Genomic DNA, 27,415 nt, shown 5'->3' with positions numbered 1-27,415 from the left:
TCCTTATTTGCATTAGGTGTAGAAATTCCAAAACAAAATCCCATTATTCTATTTCGTCTGAGAGCAAACGTCCTATCACTGTTTCCATGTGAGAGACGACCTGGTCCTCTACTATACTACTTAGTGTAGGTTAAGGGGATCGGTAGATTAGGAATGAATTAATTTGATGTGAGCGAGTGACAGTCGCGAACACGTCAAATTTTGGCGCTGTTGCGGGGGATTCTAGTGGTGTTCATTTGTTTTTAGACTGTACATAGTTTTATCTTTATCTTGTTCTTGCTTTTTTGATTTGTTATTTTATTTTTCTTTCAATGTCACTATTAGTATCTCTCTCTTGCTCTGGAATTTTGCAGGTTGAAGGAAAGGGGTAAGGGGAGAATACTAGCAGTTACAACGTGAATAAAGACCAATTTTGGTCAATTTCATCATTTAGGCCACCATTTCAGTTTTTCTATATTTTGCATTTCATTTTTTTTTTCAACTTTATTCTCTCTTATTTCTATTTCTTTGGTGGTTGCAAAAATTCAAAAATGTTGTTAGAGCTTCATTATTCATTGCTTGTATGCATGTATGTTATCTTGTATATTTCTTGTGTCTTTTGATTTTATTTGCATAAGTGTTTTAGGTTAGACCAGGAAATCTCTTTTGTGTGTTATCAGTATTTTCAGAGTTTCAGTGTGTTTAGTTCAGGACCTCAGATTTGTCATGCAATATGGAGAACAACACTGAAAAGACTCTCAAAGATTTTTGAGCACCAGACTTGTCAGATGATTCCTTTTGCATCAGATATTCTGATTTCGAGGCCGACTTCGAGTTATGGAAAATTATTCATCTAATACCGAAGTTTCATGGACTTTCTGGTGAAGATCCCAATAGACATCTGCAAGAATTGGATATGGTGTGCTCTTCATGGAATCCACATGGCATGTCAAATGAAGATGTCAGACTTAAAGCATTTCCATTCTCACTGGCGAATTCAGCAAAGGATTGGTTGTACATCTTCCACCTGATTCTATCACCAGCTAGTTTCAAATGAAGAGAATATTTCTGGCGAGGTTCTTTCTTGCTTTTAGGATTGCAACTATTCAGAGGAGTGTTTGTGGAATCTAACAATTTACAAGAGAACCGTTTCAAGATTATTGGGAGACATTTAAAAGACTTGTTGCTAGTTGCCCTCAGCACCAGATAAGCGATCAATTACTAATTATATACTTCTATGAGGGATTATGTCTCATGGACAGGAGTATGGTTGATGCAGCTAGTGGAGGGGCTCTAGTTAACAAGACATCTGCTCAAGCTAAAGAACTTAACGAGATTAAGGCTACAAATTATCAGCAATATGGGACTAGACCAACAATTACCAAGGATGTTCATTCCTTTGCCAATGCACTCCTTACCAGGATCCAGTATTTTCAGCTTGATCCTCAGTCTTATTAGATCCATCAGCAGGACAGGTATAATTTCATTGCAGGATTCAGGTATGGGAACACACAACAAGGGAATTCTGATTGGTCCCAACATTATCAGTCATATCTTCAGCATCAGCCTGAGCAGCATTTTTGGGAGCAGTCACAACAACTTGTACAACATCAAGAAACACAATTTCAGCCAAGAACACATTCATTGACACAGATACAGTTGCTATCAGATGAACCTACTACATCAATTCCCCAGGAGATGGATTGTAGAATTTGTGATTTTCCTGATCTTAATTCTACTTCTCTACATAACTCTTCTATCTTTTTACATTGTGATGCTATAGTTGATTCTGATAATGTTATTGTTGATGATATTTTGGTTCCAGATATCCTTGATGTTGTAGGTGTTATTGATGATGATGGAAGTATAGGGGAAACTCAAGAATCACTTCCTTTGATTATTCTACATCCAGTTGAGCCAGTGGAGCCTGCTTTTGTTATTAGAGACGATGGAAGTGTAGGGGAAACTCAAGAATCACTTTCGTTTATTGTACCTGATCGAGAGCTAGAGTCTTCACTAGTCCAAGAGAATGCTACATTCACTATACTAGAGCCTCCAGGTATCTTTCAGGATGGTAAGGTTGCTATTTCTTCTGAATCTTTAGAAAATACCATGGAGGTAGTTCATTTTGATTGTATTAGATGTGATACATCTTGTGATTCAAGCTCTGTTGATTGTGTTAATATTTCTAGTCCTTCTCACATAGCATGCGTGCAGGGAATGCATCCTTTTATTTTTAGTGTGCAGGATTTCTACAGATATTTTATTTGCAGTAAATCATGTAAGGATGCATTCTACCACTTGAAGAAAGCTCTAACTCTTTATGCAATAATGAAGCTTCTGGAGTGGACATTCCAACTAAACTGTCGTCGACCACCAGAGAAAATTTTTAAGGAGGCGATGGTGAAGGGAGAGAGCCTCAGTTCACCTACATTCATTTCACTTCCAGATTGACTTCTGGAACTGAATCGACTCCGACCACCGAAATTTTAGGGGAGTTGGTTCCATCTCACTTTTACTTTTCCTTTCTGCTTGTATATATTTCTTTACTTTGGTTGCTTTATTTGCTTGGTTTACTTTTGCTAGGTAGTTCATTTTTAATTTGTCTAGTCAGCTTTCATAATAAATTTCCTATGTGTTCTTTTTATCATCTTAGAAATTGTGAAAGCCAGTTAAATTTGATTGTCGAGTTTGATGATTTATTGTCATGATTGGATTCTTGGATTGCATGTGATTACAACTTGATGATGGATTTCATGTTGGTAGATTGAGATGATAATTTTTTATATACCTAGTGAGGATATTTTTAAGCCTATTATTCCTATTGATGTATGATGCACTTGTGGTTAATGCTACTCTAGAACTTTCTTAATTCGTTTAAGACCACATTATCATAAGTTTGCATGATTTTTATGAAGGTTATCCCATTTGCTTGTATTCATTCCTTTTGTTATCACATGTTTCTTGAATAAAATCCATATCATCCATCATGTCATTCTTTTCTCTCTTCCATTTATTTCACTCTCTTACTCACTTGGGATGTGGATATTTTTGGATGTTACATGATGAGTGTTTTGCCCGAGACAAACAAAAATTTAAGTTGGGGGGGGGGGGGGAGAGAGAGAGAGAGAAATAGCTTAGTGGAATTTAGGGGAAGCATAGGTGAACCATGCTATCTATCTTTTTATTTGAGCTATTGATGATGTTATATAATGATGCACAATATGTGGGAACAAATTGAAAAAAAAAAATCGAAAAAAAGGAAAAAATAGAAATGAAAAAAAAACAGAAGTGAAAAAAAATTGAAAAAAAGTGCTTTAACATGTTGTGCTATTTTGTATCTTTGTGATAGAACTTTTTGTTAGAGACAATCTTTATTGTAGCAACATATAGATTTTATTGTCTATCACGAGTAGTATTTTATTGAAAAGCTATAATAGAAGTTGTCCACATATTTATTGGATTTGTAGCTTGGTGCTTTGACATATTGTGTCATTTCATATGCCTTTGTGGTAGAATTTTTTGTGAGTAATAATCTTTATTGTAGCGACATTGAGATTTTATTGTATATCATGTGTAGATATTTATTGAAATGCTATCGTAAAGATTGTTCACATTTTTATTGAGTTTTTAGAGCTAGCTTGGAAGTTGGATGAGATATTTTTGGGCATTGTTTTCTTGTACTCATCTATGTAATATTCCAAAATATTCATGTCTTCTACTATTATCTTACTTTATCTTCTTCATCTCTTTCCTTATCCTATCATTTGCTTTGATTCATGTTTCCCTTATATTTCAAATAATGCCTTCATTATTTTATTGTGCACTCTTATGTATATAGTGGTGGAGATTAGAAGAAAAGCAAGCATATGGTAGTGCATAATTCATGAGTAGCTTGAGTGAGCTCCACTATTACATGTATACGAGAGAAAAGTCACTATCACTTGCCTTGTGAGGTTTATTTTAGTATCATTCTCAATTTATTCATTATGTATTGAAGTTATCTTGATTGTTAATCAAAGTATGAATTGAATCCATGATTGCTTTAGTCATTTGAATTTGACAATTTTAGGTAATTTTCTTTTCACAATTTTCTAAGAATGATTAAGAATTACTAGGGGAATATATTTTGTTATTTTCTTCTTTTGTTTACTTGCTCGAGACGCTCAAGAATAAGTGTTGGAGAGTTGATAAGTAGTATTTTTATGTGATATTTTAGCTCTTATACTTAATATTTTTATCCTCTCATTCATTTAAATCTTGCTTAATATCATAATTCATGAGTTAGGATATATTTGTGAGCTTATTATAATTTCTCTCTATTTTTAGTATTATTTCATGATTTTTGTAGGGAATTAAAGAGGAGTCATAGACACGAGTCGAGTCAAACCAATTGGTTTAAAGTAATAGATCCAAACCTGGTTCAATTTGAGAACATTTGGCTCAAGTCTAATGGAGAGTTGGGCTTATCTATTTCAATCAAGATGGAGATCATCTTCTAATAATTTTAACCTTAAATCTATTCCTGAAGCCTACACTTCTAAGCCCAATTATAAAAGCCCAATTTCAATCCCTACTCATATAATATGATTCAGATTCCTCTCCTTAACCAAAAACTCGAACCCGTTAAGAAACCCTTCTCCTTACCTTCACGCGATGCACAGAAGCGCTTCCCCATCTTTTGCTCGCGATTTTCTTCCTCGCGACGCAGCTAGGGCACGCGAAGCTCCCCCACAGCGTTTTCTCCTTTCTTCTTCTTCTCTCCGGCCGGCGGCACATCTTCTTCTCTTCACTGCCGCCGGCCGGCCCTCCACATCCTTTCTCCTTTCCTCCGTGATCTGCTCCAATCTGCAACGGACGGTGCAGCTCCGACGACTCCTGTGAGCTGCAGTGATTTCATCAAGAGGAAGGCGTTCCTTTCTCCATTCTTTCCGCTGTGGAGATCCCTTGCAGACGGCGTTCCGAAAGCAGAGACTTCACAGAGGAAGTCGGCCGATTCATCTTCTCCGGTGGAAGCCTCTCTAGATCCATTCTTTTTGTTGTGGAGTCTTCACCTGTGGACGGCGTTCCGGAAGCAGTGAAGATCCACCTTAGTGGTGTATCCAACTCTGGCAGAATTTCATCATCTTCAAGCTCAGCCTCTGTTCTTCAATTCCGGCAAAACTTACTAAAGCAAATCCAAGACTGATGCTGCGGTAAACTCCCGTGGACGGCGTTTCGAAGGCAGGAATTCCAGCAACCTCAGTCTCAGTGGTGTATGCAATTCCGGCAGAGCAAATTCTCTTTTGATTTCTGTTCAGTTTTTGTTGATTCTGCAATTTATTTCCTATTTCATCTAAACTATCAACTTTGTGCCATCGGGAGCTATAGATCAGCATTCAGTCATTGAGTTGCTGTTCACCAGGGCTGGCGTTCCAAATCTGGGCCCTTTGTGTGACGCCGAAGGGTAGTTGAATTGGTGTATGATAGTAGAGGAGTGGATGTGGTTGATTAGCTTAGTTAGTTTTCATGTTTGATTTGTTTATTCTTTGTTCTTATGCATTTTGAATATTGTAGTTAATGTTTTGATTCATGCTGCTTAGTTGTTAGTTTACCTTCATCTTAATTGTTTAAGTCTAATGTAATTTATTTTCTTGCTTGATTAGGTTGTTATGTTTGTTATTGCTTCTTAGATTGATAGTTTGCATTTTGTTTAGTTTCATATTCTGTTTAATTCCATTTATATATGATTGTTGATCTTGTATCATATGGTGACAATGTGGTACAAGTTTAGCTTTTATGCATAATTAGGTTTTGTTTAATTCCTACAAAGTTGTTTAGTTAATTGTCTTTGTTTGATTGTTGCTTTCTTTATGCATGTTTGAGTTCTTTGTTATGTTTCATGTTATTTCCATTGATAGATTTTCTTGTATCATAATGTGACAATGCGATGTGGGAAAATCTTTAATGGTTAGATAGGATAGTTGGTTAATTTCTTTATGCATGTTTCTTCTGTAGAAGGGATCCTCACAGCATAGAGTGATATTCCGCTGTGAGTTCATATTTGTTGGTTAGTTAGGATTTCCTTATTTGCATTAGGTGTAGAAATTTCAAAACAAACCCCCATTATTCGATTTCGTCTGAGAGCAAACGTCCTATCACTATTTCCATGTGAGAGACGATCCGGTCCTCTACTATACTACTTAGTGTAGGTTAAGGGGTTCGGTAGATTAGAAATGAATTAATTTGATGTGAGCGAGTGGCAGTCGCGACCACACATCAACGCCCCAAGAAGGAAGACAGCCGGATGGACTCCGGCGACATACGGAGGGGAAGGACAGACTCGACCGTCGGTTGTCACACAATGCTAGCACGAATGGGGTTATTGGAGATGCAACAAACAGAGGTGTCGAGGAGAGAAGAGAGAAATCGCGAGTGAGGGGAGAAAAGAAGGGAATAATTGGCGTATATAGCTAGGTTTAACTTAATTAAATCCTAAGTTAATTTCTCAAATCACTCCCACTTCAATTGGGTATCTAAGCTCAATCAATTCATCCCCTTAAACATCTCATACGAATTTCATTTAAATCCTGAAAATTTTCTAAAAATTCCTGAAAAATCTAATAAAATTATTTCTCCAATAACAATTATTATTTATTTACTGTGTCTTACACTTTATCTTTAAAAAGAGTTTTTTTAAAATGTTATCTTTTTAAAAAAAGATAATATTTAAAAAAAAATGTTTTTAAAGTTAGCAAATGAGAAGTATTTTTGAAAAATAAATAATCATTTTGAAAATATATACTTCCTAAAAAATGATTATTTTAAAAAATCTATTAAATTTTTTTTAAAAAAAATATATTATTATCTTGAAAATATTTTTGAAATGCATATTTTTGGAAAATATTTTGCACTCTTTGAAAATACATTATTAACTTGGAAACATACGTCATTTATTTACAATTTGCTTTAAAAATTATAAACAATAGTTTTTTTTTATGTGTGTCAAAGGTGGAGAAGTGAGAAATGAGGGTTAAAAAGTTAATGTTTGAAATCTTTTGTGTATGTTCTTAAAATGGATGTTAAACTTAGGGGGAGAGTTTAATTTGTTGGGGAGATATTTTTACGATTATTATATTTTCATTGTTATTATTTAATTTAACTTTGAACCAAGTTATCAAATATTAAAAAGGAAGAGATTATTGGTATAAGGAGCATCAGAATCAAACCTATATTTTGATATTGTCAAAGTTTCAAAGTGAAGCCATGTTGTATTCTAATTTATTTACTAAGTGTGTAGGTTGAAAGACTTGATAGACATAGAGGACCTGACATCAAGTAGAAGTCTAGTTAGGTTAGGAGGACCATATAACTTATAGAAAACCTAGATAGGTTAGAGAAGACTTGATATCTTGCAAGAAGTCCAGTTGGGTCTGTAAGACCTAACAACTAATTGAAATCCATATGAGGTATCTAGCAAGAAGACCTAGTAGATCAAATGTCAAGTAAGTCTACAAATGGTAAGTGGAGGTAAACAACTGGAGGAGAGAGATCTAGTGAGAACAAGTCCCAATGGGATTACAGACATTATTCTAACTTAGATCCATTTTGGAAATCTATGTTGAGACCAAAACTAGATCCTAGTCTTGGTAAGACATGATCTCATGTATAAATTAATTTTTGCATATGTGCTAACTCTATTTTGTTGGTAATTTTGTTATTTAGACTAACATGTTTTTGCAGGAGTTTAAAATAAAAAATCAACTTTGAATGAATAGTACACCCAGCACCCTGAGTGATGGAGGGCATTCTAAGTAAAAGGTTTGAGATACCTTGAATGGCTTAGAGGCGCCTTAGAGTAGATAGAATTTGAAGATACAACTTCAACCTTGGAGGCACCTCGGGTGACTTGGAGACACCGGATTAGCATTGAAGGCACCCCCTAGAGGATAGACAACAACATTCTCAAATCATATCAAAGCTCATGGAGGATCTCCAAATGAATCAAGGCATCCCCAATGCAGTATAAAAGGAGTCTACGACCAACACTCAAAACATCGATTCGATATAAGCCTTCAAGCTCATTCTGCTACGCCATCTTTTTGATACTACTGTACTCCGACTCTATGACACCGACCTCGAGCTATGATATATATATATATATAGTAGTTTGATTAAAATGATATATTAAGTACTATATATTATAGTAGTTTTATATCTAGAATAATGATTAAAATTCTAACTAAATGAATTATTATAGTTTGATTAGTGTGAAACAAATAATTATTTAATTATTATTTGGATTAAGGAATTAATAGATTATTATCAAGTTGAGTAATTATTAAATTCATTAATAATTAATCGAGTAATTAATAAGTTTATTAATTGATTCAATTATTAATTGAAGATGAATTAATTAACAAGATTGATTAATTAAGTCATAGATCAATTTACTGATTTACAAGTCTTTATTCAAACTAAGGATTTGCGATAATAAGATTAAGAAAATTAGACCGCTACAAAAGGAGAATAAATGATTAACTTATATGTTATTTATGGATATTAGAATTTCACTAGTATTTAGTTTTGCATACCCTGTACTTGTAGGATTTGAGATCGAGGTAGACTCGCTGACTTGATAGAGGTGGGTAGTTCATGCTTATCTTCTTTAGATTTTTGACCGTGTATGATTTTGTTATTTGCATTAATTAAGTAATAATTATTTTACCTTGATATATATTTTAGGTTACTTCTTGAGTTTGACCTTTTATTGCTTGAGCATATATTTTGATCTATTTTGATATCTATGCAGTCTCCTTTATTTTTGTACATGTATTGTTTGAGTATGTATGATATTACTAGACCATAGTATAGTTATAGATTGATACTTGCGCATTTAGATCCTATTCTAGTTATACACTTAGGCTTGTACCTACATATATTCATGCGGGTGTATATATGTCAACGAGACTATTCCTACCTATACATGATAGATAGCATATCCTAGCAGAGGGATATAGTATTCCACTGGGTTATTTTCTTTGTATTGGCATCCATAACTAGATTTTGAACCTGTTGGTTTACAACATTCATGATGATACTAGAGAGTTAAATGAGATATTATGACTAGATGACTAAGATTTCCTTGATTGAGATTATTACTATTGTAGTTGTTATTGTTAAACTTAGATACATGTTGTTAGAATTAATACTTATTGTATTTTTATGTATATGAATTGCCCATGAGATCAGATAGTGATATTGAGTTATCGCATGTAGATCGTAGATCGATAGCTGAGTATCCCCGTAGTGTCCACAACTAAATTGATTTAATTAAGAGGATATATTTGATTAATTTAGATTTAATTAAGAATTGAATAATTTAAATAGATAGATTTAGTTGGATTTAATTAATTAAGTTAGCTCACATTTATGGAATTTGGATTGGTCAATTATACTTTAAAAAAAAATGGTGGAACCTAAATATGTATAAAGTTTATTTTATATCCAAATATGTGTATAATTTATAAGACTTAGTAAGTGTAAAAAATTTATATAACAAATGTGGATAAATTTTTAAATAAAAATTATATGACTTAGTGTATATATAAAAATTTATATGGACATGAATTTGTATAAAATTTATTACATATAAATTTTATAGAAGAAATTTAATTAAGATATATACATGTATATTTATGAGATAAATATATATAAAATCTGAATTTTTTTATATATTTATATGTCTCATATATGCAAATTTTTACTATATCCAAATATGTATATAAAAATATTATATGACTGAGTAAGTATATCAAAATTTTTATAACCCATGGATATGAATTTTTATTATGTGTATAAAAATTTATATGACTTAGTATGTATATAAAAATTTATATAACGTATGGATATCAATTTTTATTTATATGACTTAGTATAATAAAAATTCATATGACTTAGTATATATAAAATTTATATGACTTAGTAAGTATATAAAACTTTACATAACTCATGTGTATAAATTTTTATATAAATTTATATAACTTAATAAGTATATAATAATTTATATAACCCATATGTATAAATTTTTATATAAAAAGTTATAAGACTTTGTATGTATATAAAAAAGTATATAACGTATGGATATAAATTTTTATTTATATGACTTAGTATAATAAAAATTCATATGACTTAGTATATATAAAATTTATATGTATATAAAAATTTATATAACCCATGTGTATAAATTTATTGTATGTATATAAAAATTATATAATGTATGGATATAAATTTTTATTTATATGACTTAGTATAATAAAAATTCATTTTACTTAGTATATATAAAATGTATATGACTTAGTAAATATAAAAATTTATATAACCCATGTGTATAAATTTTTATATGAATTTATATGACTTAGTAAGTATATAAAAATTTATATAACCCATGTGTATAAATTTTTATATAAATTTATATATGACTTAGTAAGTATATAAAAATTTATATAACTCATGTATATAAATTTTTATAAAAAGTTATAAAACTTAGTATGTATATAAAAATTTATATAACGTATGGATATAAATTTTTATATATAAAAAAAATTTATATGACTTAGTACATATATAAAAATTTATATGACTTAGTCAAATTTATAAGACTAAGTAATTAGGGTGGAAACATTCAAAGTTGAGGCTAGACCTATATAATGTACTCCCATCAAAGTGATGGGATTTTTTCGCCACCTCCCAAAGCTTGAAGCTATCAGCCCTAGATCTCCATCTTCTCCCAATTCTGCCAGCCCTAAAGATCCACTCTCCCCATTCTTTCTTCCACTGGCTCTAGAGCTACAAGAAAAGGTCAAGAAGATGGAGTTGGTAGCTAAAATATTGAAGGCATGTTCTCTACTTGATTTATACTTTAGTTAGTTCTATAATTAGTGAAATTTGGACCCTATAGTTTGATGCTCTTGGCTATTTTTGGGAGAATGATACTCTAGTTTAGGTTCTTTTCCTAAGATCTAAATGGTTTTGTATAGATGGAGGATTTTGTATTTCTTGAAGGGATAGTTTCCTCACTAAATTTTAATGCTTGACCATGTTCTTGCTTTACAAGTTTGTTCATGTTCTCTACCTTGCTTAATGCTATATTAGTTCCTCTAATTGGTAGGTTTTGGATTTTATAGATTCTCAAGCTCTTTTGTTTTAGAAGATGATACCATATTAGTTCCTATAATTTGTAGATTTCGGATTTTATAGATGCTTATGCTCTATTGTGTTTTAAGAAGATGATGTCATGTTAGCTTCTATAAATTTGTAAGGTTCGGATTTTATAGATTCTTAAGCTCTTTTGTTCTTAGAAGATGATACATATTAGATCCTATAACTTGTAGGTTTCAGGTTTTATAGATTCCTATGCTCTTTTGTTTATTAGAAGATGATACCATGTCAGCTCCTATAATTTGTAAGTTTCAGAATTAGCTTGGTGTGCTTGTGTTTACTCTTGCTTCACATCATGGTAATTTAGTAGGCTATATGCATGATTTCAAAATTTGGTTTGGTATGTTTTTGGTTACTCTTGCTTTACATCATGGCAATTTAAGTGGGCTATATATATATATATATATATGATTTTGGAATTGTAGTTAGTGAGTTATGTTAGTACACCGAGGTAGTTTTGATGTGGTCAGCCGAATTAGAGTTAGGTCCTGTTGTGTTTTGATGTCTTATGTCTGAGTGTGCAGGAATTTATGAGCACAAGAGGTCGAGCGAAAGACGCAGCTAGCGAGAAGGATAACACAGGAGAGAGTCGATGAGTTCGGTGCGTCTGAGAGATGATGTGCTGCAGAAGAGTACGCTGGCGGACAAGAAGAAGGCTGACAAAGTTTCTGAGGGACGAGAAGTTGAGGTGGAAGACTGCTCGAGAAGGCCGGAAAATGAGTTCGGGTGAGCTCTATTCCAGATGAACAAAATCACCCAAGTGAACAGAACTGGAGCGGAAGACTCAGATGAAAAGTCAACTTCAGGCTAATTAGAGTCCGGGCACCCAGACCAGTTTGGTCCAGTAGGGCGCCTTGACGAGGTGCCTAGTGCGAAAGTGGTTCGGGCGCCTGGAACCCTTCCGAGCACTCGAACCAAGAAACTTATCGAAATACGCGCTGTCACGATCCGGTGTGATGCAAATAAAATTCTATCCATGTCTAGGCGTTTGGAACCCTTCTAGACGCCCCGAACAGGGCTATAAATATAGCCCTGATCCTAGTAGTTGAAAATCACTTATACACAAGTTTCTTTAATTGTTCTACTACTTTGTGTGCTTTCAACGCTTGTAAGAGGCTTCTCCGCCTACGATGAAAGGAGAATTTGATTAGTGCTTCAAAGTCTTGGATTAACAACCTTCCCGGATGTAGCCAAGTAAAATCGGTAGGTTCTTTCTTTTTTAATTTATCAATTCTTTTTTATAGAAGTGCTTTAATATTTCAAAAGATCGAGAAACGTTTCATTTTCTTTTTGAAGGGTAATTCACCCCCTTTTGTTGGCCGCACGGATCCTAGCAAGTGGTATTAGAGCCAGACACACTTTAGAAGGACTAACCACCATCTGAAGCAAAAGAAATAGCCAAATCTAGCATCTATCCGTCGAAATTTGAGGGAGACTTCGCAATGTGGAAGAAGTGCATGGAGGTTTTTTTTTAAAATGACTTTGAAATTCTTTTAATTATAAAATGTGATTTTGTAGCACCTACAGATCAACACGGAGCCGAGAAAAAAGAGTACACATAGATGAAGAAGGAGCAAGCCGACTTTGTGGCTAATGGAAAAGCAGAGTTTCATCTACTTAGCGTTCTTCGACCCCAAGAGGTCAACCTGATTAGAAGCTACGACTCTGCCAAAGGTCTCTGGGAGAAATGCCTGGAGCTCCAGGAAGGTACTTCGGAAGCTAAACTGACAAAGTGGGACATCCTCCGAAGCCAACTGACGAACCTCCGAATGGACAAGGGAGAGAAGGTAGTCCAACTTCAGGCAAGGATCAAAAACCTGATCACCTAGCTCAACAACCTCGGAGAAAAGGTAACAAATCATGACTCCTTAAGGTACACACTTAACTCTTTTTCAAGAACTCAAGAGTGGTCAGCCTTAGTAGATGCTTACTACATCTTTAAGAACCTCGAGGTATGTACTCTTGAAAACTTAATTTCAACCTTTGAACTTCACAAGCCTCGCTGTATAGATTCTTAGGAAATATAGAAATCAAATAATATTGCTTTAAAAGCCAAGAAGGACGAATCAGACGTCGGCACCTCCTTCGATAATGATGAAACAACATATATGGTAAGGAAATTCATATAGTCGACTCCACGTAGTGTGAAAAGACTTGGTTGTTGTTGTAATTATTAAATCTAATAAATGATAAACCATTAATTGTTACTAATTAATCATTTAAGTAGCCAACAAATCAAAATTTAATTAATTAATTACTTAAATTCATTAATAACGATTAATCCTAAGTCAGATTAATCTCCTACCAGCATTATTAATTAATTGATTAATCTATTAAACGGACAATCACAACTTTAATTAATCAATTTCATTAATTACATCAAATCAATTAAGTAATTGTAAGCACAAGATGGATCTTCATGAGCAATTATCTGAGTTACTCAGATGACTAATGGAGAACTTCTGTGAGACCATAATTAAACTGAAGGCTTGGATACTAAAAAAAAATAATTATCAATTTAATTACTACTGTAATTAGTCTTAGTCAATCAACACTATAATCAATAAATCATTTAATTAATGAAAATCAACAATTAGTTTTTTACCTTGCTGGAGATGCATCCATGAGGGATTATTTTCACGGCTGAGAAGGAAGGGCAGTTGTAAGATCGCCGGTGGCTACGACAACGACTATGAAAACATGGTGTTGAGGGCATAGTGGCAAAAAGGTGGCCACGGGACATGATGATTTGGTTGAGTTCGTCGTCGGAGATTTTTGGTGGCGGCCAGCAAAAGCAGAATGTAGCTGCTCAGACACGACAACCAGTGGTGGCGATAGGGGAGAAGAGGAAGGAGGAGCATGACACCGGCATCAGCTGTACATGAGCAGCGACCGGTACCAGGTTAGACGTGCGATGAAATGACACCGCGAACACTTGGGGTGTGGGAAGAGACGCGAAGGGATAAAAGGGAAACTTAAGTTAATTAGGAATTTAAACTTAATTTAACTGAATCAATTAATTCAGATTTCAAATAGGATATAAACCCAAATTTATCTCAATGAAATATTAAAAAATTCATATAAAATATAGAAAATTTTCAATAATTTATTTTAATTCATATAAATATATTTCCTTTAAATTATCCCTTATATTATATTATTTTTGTTAAATAATTTTATAACACTACATATTGGAATGTCGTGTAGGAAGGAGTCTTATAGAGGCAGAGTCTTATAAAGGCTTGACTTTTTAGATCAATTTGTCCATATTTTCTAGTACATTACTAACAAATATAACTTTGTTGATATTGGATCAACGAAATAGAGAGAACATTTTATTATGAAGAAATACCCCATCAAATAAAATTCATTTATTTTTTCTTGTGCATTAACATCTTATAGACGAGTACACTATCAATAATCAAAATGAAAGCGTGAGTCATTATTCATCCTCGCTAACACTTTCAATAGTTGGATATGGAACTCGAATGAACTTAATATAAAATTCCAAACACCTCCTTGTATTTAGAAATAACATGTAATGTTAATTTGAAATAACATGTAATGTTAATTTGTATCATTTCAAAGAGAGAAAGAAAATTATATTCAATCAAACTACTTCTAATCAATTAAATTGTCTAGTTAAATCATTGAAAAAAAATAAATGCACATTTCCTTTCAATGAAATTCCATGACTTATGACCATAAATATAAATATGAATGCTCAACTTAGCATTTCATATTACATAACACATGCTTATTAGGGTTTATATAAGTCGCTACATTTTTTCTCTATAATAGTCAATTCCATTTTTTCTAGATCATGTCCAACCAAAATATCTTGCTGCATAATATTCCCAAAGATTTGTATACCATCCCTTCCCAATATCACCATGCATTTCACATTCCGTCTAAACCACCTAAACAAGTTTTCAGGGCTCACCCTGAAGTTCCCCAATGTCCCATCAAACGAGAACGACAACCCCGGCAGCCTCTCCTCTACCTCTGTCGAGAACACCGTGAAGCACAATTTGAATGAGTCAATCCTCACAGTCTGCAAGTTAACGTAATCCATCAATTTCCTCACCAATTGGTCCACCACTTCATTGTCCAGCATGGTCATGACGGTGCCAGAGTCGAAGATGATGTTTCCGGCGCTCAACTTGGACCTCGTAGTAAGGAAGATGTCAAACTCATCCGGGATCGAGATGGTGTTAAGTTGCACAGCGTAGAAGTTGTCTTGCGTCTTGAGCGGCGTGACGATCTTATTTCCGACGACCGTCGGTTTGCCGCGTCCCAAGAAGAGCCTACTACTGAATCCCCCATCGAGCATGTCCAGGCAATAGGAGAAGTACTTGCTAATGTACTTAGGGGCAAGCTGGTGGATCAGAGATGGAGGCTTGGGGCGCAACCCAATGATGCCGCTAGGGTTGGCAATTCCAGTCTTCACAGACCGGAAGTTGCAACCGAATGTCATATTTGGAATTAAGAATAATTGGAACGGATCTAATGAGGCTAAATGCAAGGTTTCTGAGGATAAAATTCCGTCGACGTTGGAGCCACCGCCATAGGCGGCATGGTACTGGCACATCTCATCATCATTGCAACGACCCATGCTCAAGCTCCTACACTCATCGGAAAAGCAAGATAACTTCTTGTAGGAGAGGGATGCATTAGGATTGAATAGGGTGGTGTTCCTATTGGAGCATTGGCAGCCATCACAGTCAACCCAATTTAGTTCGCTGCCGGTGTCGATGATGCCCCACACAGATTGCGAGTTTGGCATGCCCATGCTAATCAGCATAAAGAATTCCCCTTCAATATAGCGCAAGCCGATCTCCATGTCAGCGGAGGTCTTCATGGTGATGCGCTTGTCCAAGTAGCTAGCTCGGTTGACTGAGCGAATAGTGGCGGCCTGTAGGCGATCAAAGGGTGTCATCGAGCTATTGTACAGTGGCGACTTGGGGGAGTCGCGGTGGACCAACTCAATGTCAAAGACAGTGTCCTGTGGGACAAGAGCCGGCACGAAGCAGATCAGTAAGAGGAGGCGGAAGAAGGTAACGATGGCTGCCATTGCGATAATTAATGAAGATATATATTTTTTTCAACTGGTGCGTGAATATAATTTATAGAGAAATTCAACAAGAGAATAAAGAAATTTAATTAATGGGAATTAATGATAAGATTAATTGAATAAAATTTGGAAGGAAGTGAGATTTGGAAACACATTTAAATTCTGAGAGGAATTGGAAATTAATGGGAGTTAAGCATCTCATCAATTCGATTAATGGTCCAAATCAAGCTTGAAATGGCAAAAATATATCTTTAATTGTTATAATATAATTAATTGATTCCGAAAGGATCCATAGGTGTAAGTTTCCTTCTACTCCTCCTGACTAATTTATATTTATTTAGAAGGAACTTTGCTCTCATTCCAAGTTTAGTTATATTGTTTTAATCGTATTGGATGCATTCAGAATGAGTGTCTCCACGTTATTTTTTTCACTACCAATAATGAAACTTTCTCCGATAATGTGGATTGGCCTGATACTTAGTGGATGTCTACCGACCAAACTCCAGCATAGACAACGATGCTCCTATATAGATCAATATGAATTGATGTAGCCAAAATTTTCAACCAGGAGCCGAATTCAATAAATTTAAAAAATTAATACAATATAAAATCAGATTATCCAACTCTTAAAAACTAAAAAATATTTTTAAAATATAAGTTGAAATTTTTAAAAATTTGGTAGGTCAATTTTCACAATCCAAAACTTTAAATTTCAAATTTAAGGAGATAAAAACAAACTTAAATTTGAAAATATCAACCTTAGCCTTTGATTAAGTCTAATTGAAACAATCGAGGATCCTCGTAACTTATCTATAACTCAAAGTCAAAGAATTTCTACATATGAGACCTCATTACAATTTAAATAATCATCCTAACTAACAACCTAATAAAAAATAAATTTTATACTTTACAACTCTTCTTCAATTAATGAAACATGAAAGAAGAAAGGAATAACTTACTCCTCTTGTTCTTACTATGGTTAAATAAAGCAAAAAAGAGCTGCTTGCAAAAAAAAATAAAAGGAAGACCATTGTTTTTGTGATAACAGAGGAGAGAAGATAAGGAAGAAGAAGTAAATTAAAGAGGAAAGTTTTACCTTCTTTGTTACCTACCTCAACTAGCTTTGGTGAGCTCGGTAATGATTAAAGAGAGCAAATCAAGACAAAATAGGGCTATTCTTATGGTGCCAAACAAAATCCTAAAAAATATGAGAAGAGGTAGAAGATACAAAGGTTGCACATGTTGCTAGAAGATGGTAGCAGCTGATGTTACATTTCTTACTTTCTAGAGAAGAGAAAGGAGAAGAAACAAAAGCTCTTATGCTTGAGAAGAGGAGAGGTAAAAACTGTAGGTTATTGCTATTAGAGAAGAGAAAGTGAAGAAGGAAATGAGGAAGAAGACGAAAATAAAAATAAAAGAGAGAGATGGGCAAAGGCATAACGGTGGTGTACAACATGACGGGGGCATCTAGTAGGAAGACATGGTGGGTCAGACGTCAAGTAAATATGCAAATGGTAAGTGACGGGAAACAACTAGAAGAGAGAGATCTAGTGAGGATAAGTCCAATGGGATTGTAGGCACATGTTAACTTAGATCCATTTTAGAAATCTAAGTTAAGACCAAGACTAAATCCTAATCTTGGTAAAATAAGATCTAATTCATAAATTAATTTATGCATATGTGCTAAATCTATTTTGCAAGTAATTTTGTTTTTTATGTAGGATCGTAAAGTGCTAGAGGGGGGAGTGAATAGCGTTCGTGGCTTTCACTTTCATTTTTAAGATAATTGAGTAATCGTAGTAGAAAATAAAGATCAATACACAAACACCAAGATTTTACTTGGTTTGGAGCATGTGGCGACTCCTAATCCAAGGCTCGCATGTAAGAGTGCTTTCGATGGGAAATCACTATAGTTTCAAAATATTTACAAATCAAAGTACACTTTAAATGCCATAAATAACAATGTACCGACAAGTAAGAAATGAGAGTTGAAGGCTTCCGGTTGTCGGAGTCAAGTTACAGCTTTGTCGGATCGTCCTTTGAGCAGTGCGCGGTAGAAAGGTTGCTGAAATCAAGTGTATATTAGCTTCTACTCGAACCGCGCCTCCAACCTCCATAGGAGGCGCCTCCAGCCCTGAGTCAGCCACGTTGATTAGCTCCACAACGCTCGCTGCTTATCCACCCGAAGGTGACTCCAAGCTCCATGGAGGGCACCCTCCATGTAGCGTTCAAGGCACCTCCAGCAGCCTTGGAATGCGCCTTCACGCCTTGCTATGCGAGTCTTCGACCAATGCACCTGAGGCATCTCTAAGCTCCATGGAGGGTGCCTCGAATACTGTTCATCCGAGGCTTCTCTTGTGCAACTTTCTTCCTGCAATGCATATTAGTTCACAAACAAAGTACACCTTGCAAAACAAAGTTTAGCACGATAAAATAAGATATAATAAGTTATTTTGACAGTCTCCGGACTATCTGGTTCTGACTTCAGATTTCACAAAAACCTTAGGTCGAACTGATGCCTACTATTCCCTCTTCGGGGAACGCGTCTTCACCTACTCCTCTCAGGAGAAGTTACCTGTTTGCCAGATTGATCCTCCAGATCAACTGGACTTTTGCTCAGCGTCCGAAGCTTCTGGTCTTCATGTTGGACATTCGCTCCACGACCCGTCCAGGCTTCCACCCGGTTTGCGACACTAGGATTTCAACCTAGAGCCCCCGACTCTTGGATTTTTGCCCGAAGTCTCCGACCCGCCAAGACTTTCCACCTAGGATTACCACCCCCTAGGACTTAGGGTTACCACCCCATAGGGGTTCCCACCTTCCTAACCACAGCTAGGGCTTTTGCCTAAGAACACTTAGGACTTTCCTACAATCTCATTTAAACTCATTAGGCAACAAATAACCTTAACTTTAAATCCTTTGCCATTATCAAAACTCAGGTTTGATCGTCTGATGCTTCCCTCACCAACAATCTCCCCCTTTTTGATTATGACAACAAAATTCAAAGTTAAGTAAAACATACTGCAATGAAAAAGAACATGAATGGCATGTTAAGAAATGTAAAATTGCAACATTTATAACAACACTCCTTGTTATAGCTTCGCCTTAATCACTTAATTTAATTTTAACTTTAGAATTTTCTAGCTTCTCTCCCCCTTTGACATATATCAAAAATTGGATACTTCATCTTTTAAGTATGAAAAGAATTTATGAAACTTTGTTAGTAATAATCAAGACTTTAGCTTTAGCTTTTAAAAGATATAGAGGTAAGCACTTAGCATGAGTATGGATAGAAACATATTTAAGCACTTGGCTAAATTAAAATGTGTTTGAAAATACTTAGCTAAATTAAAATGTGTTTGAAAATACTTAGCTGTTTAAAACTTAGTCGAATAAATGTTTTTTTTAAAAAAAATACTTAGCTAAAAAAAATTTAGCTAAATTAGAAATACTTTTAAAAATTACTTAGCAAAAAAAAAACTTAACTAAATCAGAAATGCTTTTGATAAATACCTAGCAAAAAATTTCTGATAAATACTTAGCCTAAAAAATATTTTAATAAATACTTAACTTAAAAAAAACCGTCTTCTCAAAAGTGAATAAATTTTTAATAAAAAACTGAGATTTCCTAAAAAAAACTTTTAAGCTTTTAATTGAGAAAGAAAATTTAACATTGAAATTTTTGAAAAATAATACTTTAACTTTCAAAAGATATTTAACCCTTAACTTGGTCTCTTCCCCCTTGATTAATGCCAAAAAATTTCTTTAAGTTTTGGAGTCCTAGAGTCCAAACATGAGTGTTAAAAAGAAATTCTACATAAACATATTTCTTTAACAAATGTCTAACCTTTAGCTACTAGCTGTTTACCATGAGATAATAGCTTTCGCTTGGTTAGTCAAATTAAGTAGTTACTCCAGTTAGTTTGACTGAGCATGGATAACTTAACTTGATTAATTTGATTTTGATATTTATTACCCAGACTTATGTTGATGCACAGACATAAGCATTCTGAAATCCAGGCAGTACCCTATACATCTCACACCATTTTAAGTGTTTTTTCGTACACAAGTAAGGTAATCCTAGTGTGCTTGTGAGATGCTCTGCTGAGACTGTCATGCCCCGAGGAGTCCCTGCTAGACGAAAATCCGGCAGCATCTCCCCTGTACCGGTGACAATATGAATCACAAGATACATATATCAACATACTCGACCCACAGGACCGGAACAATATACCAAACAGAATGAGAAAACAATCCACGTAGTTTTATAATGCAGCCTCCGACTGACAACAAATATTACTAAATGTAACGCCCCGGTCAGGGTGGGCCCCACCCGAACTGAACCGGGCACGCCACGAGAATTGCCCATCGGGTTGACGACTAGCTCCATAAACCAACGAAGGTCCTTTCAGCGTGCTTTGTCCTCACTCGCACGCACCCTGGGAAACTTCCCTAGAGGTCACCCATCCTAAGATTTCTCCAAGCCAAACACGTTTAACTTTAGAGTTCTTAAGTTTGGACTGCCGAAAAAGAAGGTGCACCTTGGTGATATGGATAGTACCATCTAACCTTTTAAGTCATACTTAACCAGAATCTCAGAAATCTAGTGAAAAGGATGGATTAAAAGAAGGTGCACCTGGTTTTGAGATTCTGATTAAGTATGACATAAAAGGTTAGATGATACTATCCATATCACCAAAGTGCACCTTCCTGTTCGGAAGCCCAAACTTAAAGAACTCCAAAGTTAAGCATGCTTGGCTTGGAAAAATCTAAGGATGGGTGATCTCTTGGGAAGTTTCCCACGGTGCGTGTGAGTGAAGACAAAGCACGCTAAAAGGACCTCCGGTAGTTTGTGGAGCTAGTCGTTAACCCGATGGACAATTCTGGTGGCGTGCCTGGTTCGATTCGGGGTGGAGCCCGCCCGAGCCGGAGCATTTATAGATGATATCAGAGCGACCTTGCAACCGTGAGTGCTCCTGTGGCAGGAGCACCCCGGGCACCACCTAGTGAGGGAGATTCTGGGATTTGTTTGTGGTGTGATTCGTGGTTACACAATGAGGGCATTGTGTCTTTAAGTGGGGGTGATTGTAATACCCAGATTCTGAGATTCTAGTTAAGTATGGCTTAAAAGGTTAGATGGTACTATCCATATCACCAAGGTGCACTTTCCTTTTCGGAAGCCTAAACTTAAAGAACTCCAAAGTTAAGCATGCTTGGCTTGGAGAAATCTAAGTATGAGTGACCTCTTGGGAAGTTTTCTAGGGTGCATGTGAGTGAGGACAAAACACGTTGAAAAGACCTCCGGTGGTCTGTGGAGCTAGTCGTCAACCCGATGGGCAATTCTGGTAGTGTTCCCGATTCGATTCGGGTGGGGCCCGCCCGGGCCGGGGCATTACACTAAAAGAAAAGACGATATAGAAAACATCGCAGATATATGTAAATCCTACTCCACTACAACGAAGAAAACACAATCCACGAAGTACTGATAATACCGCAGTGGAAAACAAGAGTAGCGAACTCAAATGCTCGACATAAAGTCCACCAGTACAAAACACACAGTCCATAATATAACAAAACACAACAAGGTGTAGGGACTTTCGGGCTGCAAAAACCGCCTCTTTACGTTCCGGAAACCCCGAAGTCTTGTCACCGGATCTGTGTGAAGATTAAAATTTTACATGTTCAAGTTTTCAAATCCTAGATCTACACTAGATCTACATGGTAGAGAAGTTATACCTTTGATGCGAAGCTCTTCGCTTATCCCGCTCGTCCATGGTTCGCCGGATCTCAAGGGTGTCAAGTGAACACCCCTCTATGTGTATCCCCACGATCAAAAAGGTGGAGAAGAAACCTTAAAGTGTGCTAGCACTCTTGAAGGTTTCGGCCAAGGTGGAGGAGAGGGAGAGAGGAAGATGAGAGGAGAAAGAAGGAGTGAATAGCACACAAATGCAATAACCCACTCATTCAAGTGGCCAGCCACTTCAAAGAAGGGGTTTTAAACCTCCATGGGATATCAAGAGTCACAACTCTTGATCTCCCTCATGATGTGGCACACACATAAGCCAACCTTGATGATGTGGAACATCATCATTGGCCCATCTTATGTCAACTCACAAATGAGATAGCAAATGGTCAAGTCAAACTTGACCCTTCATCTTCCCTCTCAAGTCAAGTCAAACTTGATCACTTATCTCCCATGGTTGATCAAATCTAACCATTTGATTCACACCAATTTAATTTAATGAATCTACATTCATTGAATTAAATTGACTCAATGAATCATAATCTAATTAGACTCATTGGACACATGAATCAAATTGAGTCCAAATCAATTAGTCTAATTTGGATTACTCTTAATCCAATTTGGTCCATCACATGAACCTAATCCTCTTGGTTCATCATATGAACATAATCTCCATCTAATTTCCCTTTGTGTGTGACCCTATAAGTTCTTGTAACGTTGGCAATGCTCCTAAACCCATTTAGAAACATAAGTAATGAGTGGTATCTAGCAACACATCATTACTACCCAAGTTACAAGAATGTTGAGATCCAACATCACCTTGTGACTACTAATTGTGACTCTTCACAATATATGACATTGTCCTTCTATCCTTAACATCTAGATTGATCAATTTGAGTCATAGACCATGTCATCCTCTAATCAATCTAAATCTTGAACTCCAAGTAGACTCACTATAATCAAATGAGCTCAATATCTCATATTGACTCATTTGGGCATGGTCATGCACTTAGTGGTCTCACTCTATCAAGAATAACGATGTCACTCCCGTTATATAGGAGGGATGGATCCCATCTACATCACTCACATCCCTCCGCATAATTTGTTACATACCCAGTAATTGCCTTTATAGTCCACCCAATTACGGGTGACGTTTGACGAAGCCAAAGTATGCAACTTCTTATATAGGGAACCATGGTGACTTCAGGTCCAAGAACTAATAGTTATACTAATATCCACATGAGAAAATATATGGCACTCATATAACGATCCATGATACTTTCTCATAACAGGTCATTCAGTATACATTCTCCAATGCATACCCATGTGTCAACTTGATATCTCTATATCCATGACTTATGAGATCAAGTCATCGAGTTGACCTACATGCTAGTCTCATTGCATTAACATTATCCCTGAATGTTAATACTTGACTAGGAATGATTAAGAGTAGTGGTCCCTATATCATCTCACTATCGATTCAACCAATCGATTGATAAATGTAAGAACCTTCTACTCAAGGACGCTATTATACTTAGTTATTTGGCACCAATACAAGTAAATATAATAACCAAAACAAATGTCTTTATATACATAGGAATATGATACAATGAGTTCATACAACAATCATCATATGATTGACTCTAAGGTTCTAACTAACAATCTCCCACTAGCACTAGTGCCAATCAATGTAGGCTCTAAGGCCCAATGACCTAGTGTGACCATCATGCTTTCTCTGTGCCAAAGCCTTGGTCAAGGGATCAGCGATGTTAGCCTCTGTGAGTACTCTGCAAATTTTCACATCGCCTCTATCGATGATCTCTCGAATGAGATAGAAGCGTCGTAGTATGTGTTTGGTCCGCTGGTGTGAGCAAGGTTCCTTTGCCTGTGCAATTACTCCATTGTTGTCACAATAGAGCTCTATTGGATCGGCTATGCTAGGAACCACCCTAAGCTCAGTAATAAACTTGCAGATCCAAACTGCCTCCTTTGCTACTTCTGATGCAGCAATATACTCAGCCTCTGTTGTAGAATCAGTGACTGTGTCTTGCTTCGAACTTTTCCAGCTCACATCACCACCATTTATGTGAAACACGAACCCAGACTGCGATCGATAATCATCCTGATCAGTTTGGAAGCTAGCATCACTATAACCCTTTACAGCTAGCTCGTCATTGCCTCCATATATCAAGAAATATTTTTTAGTCCTTCTCAAATACTTAAGAATATTCTTGACCGCTATCCAGTGACTTTCACCTGGATCTGACTGGTATCTGCTCGTCATGCTCAAAGCATACGAAACATCAGGACGAGTACATAGTATTACGTACATAATAGATCTTATGGCTGAAGCATAAGGGATCTTATCCATGCGGTCTCTCTCCTCTCTAGAAGAGGGACCTTGAGTCTTTGAAAGTCTCATACTATGTGACATTGGCAGAAATCCTTTCTTGGAATTCTGCATGCCAAACCGTAGTAATACCTTGTTAATATATGTACTCTGACTTAGGCCAAGCAATCTCTTAGATCTATCTCTATAGATCTTTATGCCTAGAATATGGGCTGCTTCACCTAAGTCCTTCATTGAGAAACAATTCCCTAGCCAAGTATTTACAGACTGCAGCAAAGGGATGTTGTTCCCAATGAGTAGTATGTTATCCACATACAATACAAGGAAGACAACTGTGCTCCCAACAACCTTCTTGTAGACACAGGGTTCATCTTCAATCTTGATGAAACCAAACTGTTTGATTGCATCATCGAATCGACGATTCCAGCTCCGAGAAGCTTGCTATAGTCCATAAATGGACTTATGCAGGTTGCATACTCTACCAGTATGCTGTGGATCTACAAAACCCTCAGGTTATGTCATATACACATCCTCGAGCAGGTTTCCATTCAGAAACACGATTTTGACATCCATCTGTCAGATCTCAAAATCGTTGTATGCTACAATAGCAAGCATGATCTGAATGGACTTAAACATCGCTACTGGAGAAAAAGTTTCATCATAGTCAATACCATGAATTTTCTTGAAACCTTTTGCTACCAGATGACCCTTATAGATAAGTCCATCCATGTCAGTCTTTCTCTTAAAGACTCACTTACACCCAATGGGTTTAACCCCTTCAGGTGGATCAACCAAAGTCCATACTTGGTTGGTGTACATGGATTCCATCTCGGATCTCATGGCCTCTAGCCATTTCTCAGAATCTGGGCTCATCACAGCTTCCTGATAGGAGGTAGGCTCATTCTCAATGAGCATAGCGTCATCATGGTCAGACAAGAAAAATGAGTATCTCTCAGGCTGACGACGTACCCTATCAGACCTGCAAAGAGGTAGGTCTACTTGAACTGGATGTTGTTCCTCAACTCCTTGTGGAGCAATCTCATCATCCACAACACTTTGTGGTTCCAGTTCAACTTTCATCAAGGTTTCAGTGCTATGGTCCATATCCTGAACTTCTTCAAGATTGAACGTACTCCTACTAGTTTTTCTAGAAACAAAGTCTCTTTATAGAAAAACCCCAGTTTTAGCCACAACTACTTTGTGTTGACTGAGAATGTAGAAGTAATATCCCTTCGTTTCCTTGGGATATCCTATAAAATAGCACTTATCGGATTTGGGTCCCAATTTGTCCGTGACTTGACGTCGAACGTAAGCCTCACAATCCCAAATCCTCATAAAAGACATCTAGGCATCTCTCCTAATCCATATCCTATATGGTGTCTTTATCACAGTCTTGGATGGAACTCGGTTGAGTATGAAGGCTGCTGTGTCTAGAGCATAGCCCCAAAGAGACATAGAAAGATCTGTGTGACTCATCATAGATCGCACCATATCTAATAGGGTATGATTCCTCCTTTCGGATACACCATTCCACTGTGGTGTTCCAGGACGAGTGAGTTGAGATAGAATCCCACACTCAGCTAAATAGTCACTAAACTCATGGCTAAGGTATTCTCCACCTCGATCTGATCGAAGTATCTTAATACTCTTGCCAAGATGGTTTTGTACTTCATTCTTGAATTCTTTGAACTTTTTAAAGGAATTTGACTTATGTGTCATCAGATACACATAACCATATTTACTGAAGTCATCAGTAAACGTAATGAAGTACCTATAGCCACCTCTAGCAGCAACATTGAAAGGGTCACATACATCACTATGTATAAGTCCTAACAAGTCAGTCTCTCTTTCGCTATGTCCACTAAAGGGAGTCTTGGTCATCTTGCCCAGTAGGCATGACTCGCATGTCTCATATGATTCGAAATCAAATGAGTCCAGCAAACCATCTTTATGGAGCTAGGATAAGCGTTTGTCATTTATATGACCTAAGCGACAGTCCCAGAGATAGGTTTGGTTCATTTCATTTCATTTGAACCTTTTGGTATTTATGTTATAGATGAGGTTCTCTAAGTCTAGAATAGAGTCCGTTCATCAGAGGTGCACTACAATAGAACATATCATTTAAATAAACTGAACAACATTTGTTCTTTATTATAAATGAAAAACCTTTCTTGTCCAAACAAGAAACTGAAATTATGTTCTTAGTCAAAGCAGGCACATAACAACAATCATCCAACTCTAGTACAAGCTCAGAGGGCAGAGATAGGAAATAAGTCCCTACAGCAACAGCAGCAACCCATGCTCTATTGCCTACTCGTAGGTCCACCTCGCCCTTTGTCAATGCCCTACTATTTCTCAGCGCCTGCACATTAGTACAAATATAAGAAACACATCTGGTATCTAATACCTATGACGAAGAAATAGATAGATTGACTTCTATAACATTTATACCTGAAGTTGAAGTCTCACTTCTCTTCTTCTTAAGATCTTCCAGGTACACTTTGCAGTTCCTCTTCCAGTGCCCGGTCTGACCGCAATGGAAGCAGGTAGCATCCTTGACAACCCCTCCTTTGGGTTTCAGTTTCTTGCCTTTTCCCTTGGCTTAGGACTTTCCCTTACCTTTAGGCTTGCCCTTGCCTTTGTGCCTTTGCACCATCAAAATGGAGTTGGGCTTAACCTTCTTAAGGTTGAGCTCAGCAGTTCTCAACATACTCAGAAGCTCAGACAGTGGCTTATCAATTTCATTCATGTTGTAATTCATGACAAATTGATTGTAGCTTTCTGGCAAGGATTGCAAGATCAAGTCAGTGGCCAGCTCTTGGCCAAGTGGGAATCCCAACCTCTGTAGGTTCTCTATGTACCCAATTATCTTGAGTACATATGGGCCTACGGGAGTCCCGTCTTGCATCTTGCACTGAAATAGTGCCTTAGAGATCTCGAATCTCTCATGCCTTGCTTGTCCTTGATATAGTTGACAAAGATGTTCAACCATATCATAAGCACCCATCAACTCGTGTTGCTTCTGAAGCTCAGAGTTCATAGTTGCGAGCATGAGACATGACACATCTAA

The 27,415-nt window shown here is 36.3% G+C and overlaps 1 protein-coding gene across 1 annotated transcript; it reads right to left on the bottom strand.

Annotated features, from left to right (window-relative positions):
• Nucleotides 1-5,069: 5,069 nt before the first annotated feature.
• Nucleotides 5,070-16,252, bottom strand: LOC121999488 (aspartic proteinase CDR1-like). Its single transcript, XM_042554164.1, has 2 exons — nucleotides 15,122-16,252; nucleotides 5,070-5,291 (listed from the first exon to the last, which is right to left on the bottom strand). The coding sequence occupies exons 1-2, from the start codon at nucleotides 16,250-16,252 to the stop codon at nucleotides 5,070-5,072; spliced, it is 1,353 nt and encodes a 450-aa protein (XP_042410098.1).
• Between the last annotated feature and the right edge of the window lie 11,163 nt (nucleotides 16,253-27,415).

The sequence above is a fragment of the Zingiber officinale genome, chromosome 7A, assembly GCF_018446385.1.
Source record: "Zingiber officinale cultivar Zhangliang chromosome 7A, Zo_v1.1, whole genome shotgun sequence".
In the NCBI taxonomy this organism is placed as follows: domain Eukaryota; kingdom Viridiplantae; phylum Streptophyta; class Magnoliopsida; order Zingiberales; family Zingiberaceae; genus Zingiber; species Zingiber officinale.
This window is presented reverse-complemented; position numbering and strand designations above follow the sequence as displayed.

Excerpts from the sequence above, each read along its gene's own strand:
- LOC121999488 (XM_042554164.1), bottom strand. The coding sequence starts at position 16,252 with ATGGCAGCCATCGTTACCTTCTTCCGCCTCCTCTTACTGATCTGCTTC. Across the intron at positions 5,292-15,121 it reads GGACATTGGGGAACTTCAGG|AATCAACAAAAACTGAACAG; the intron begins GTGAGCCCTGAA and ends AATAAATTGCAG.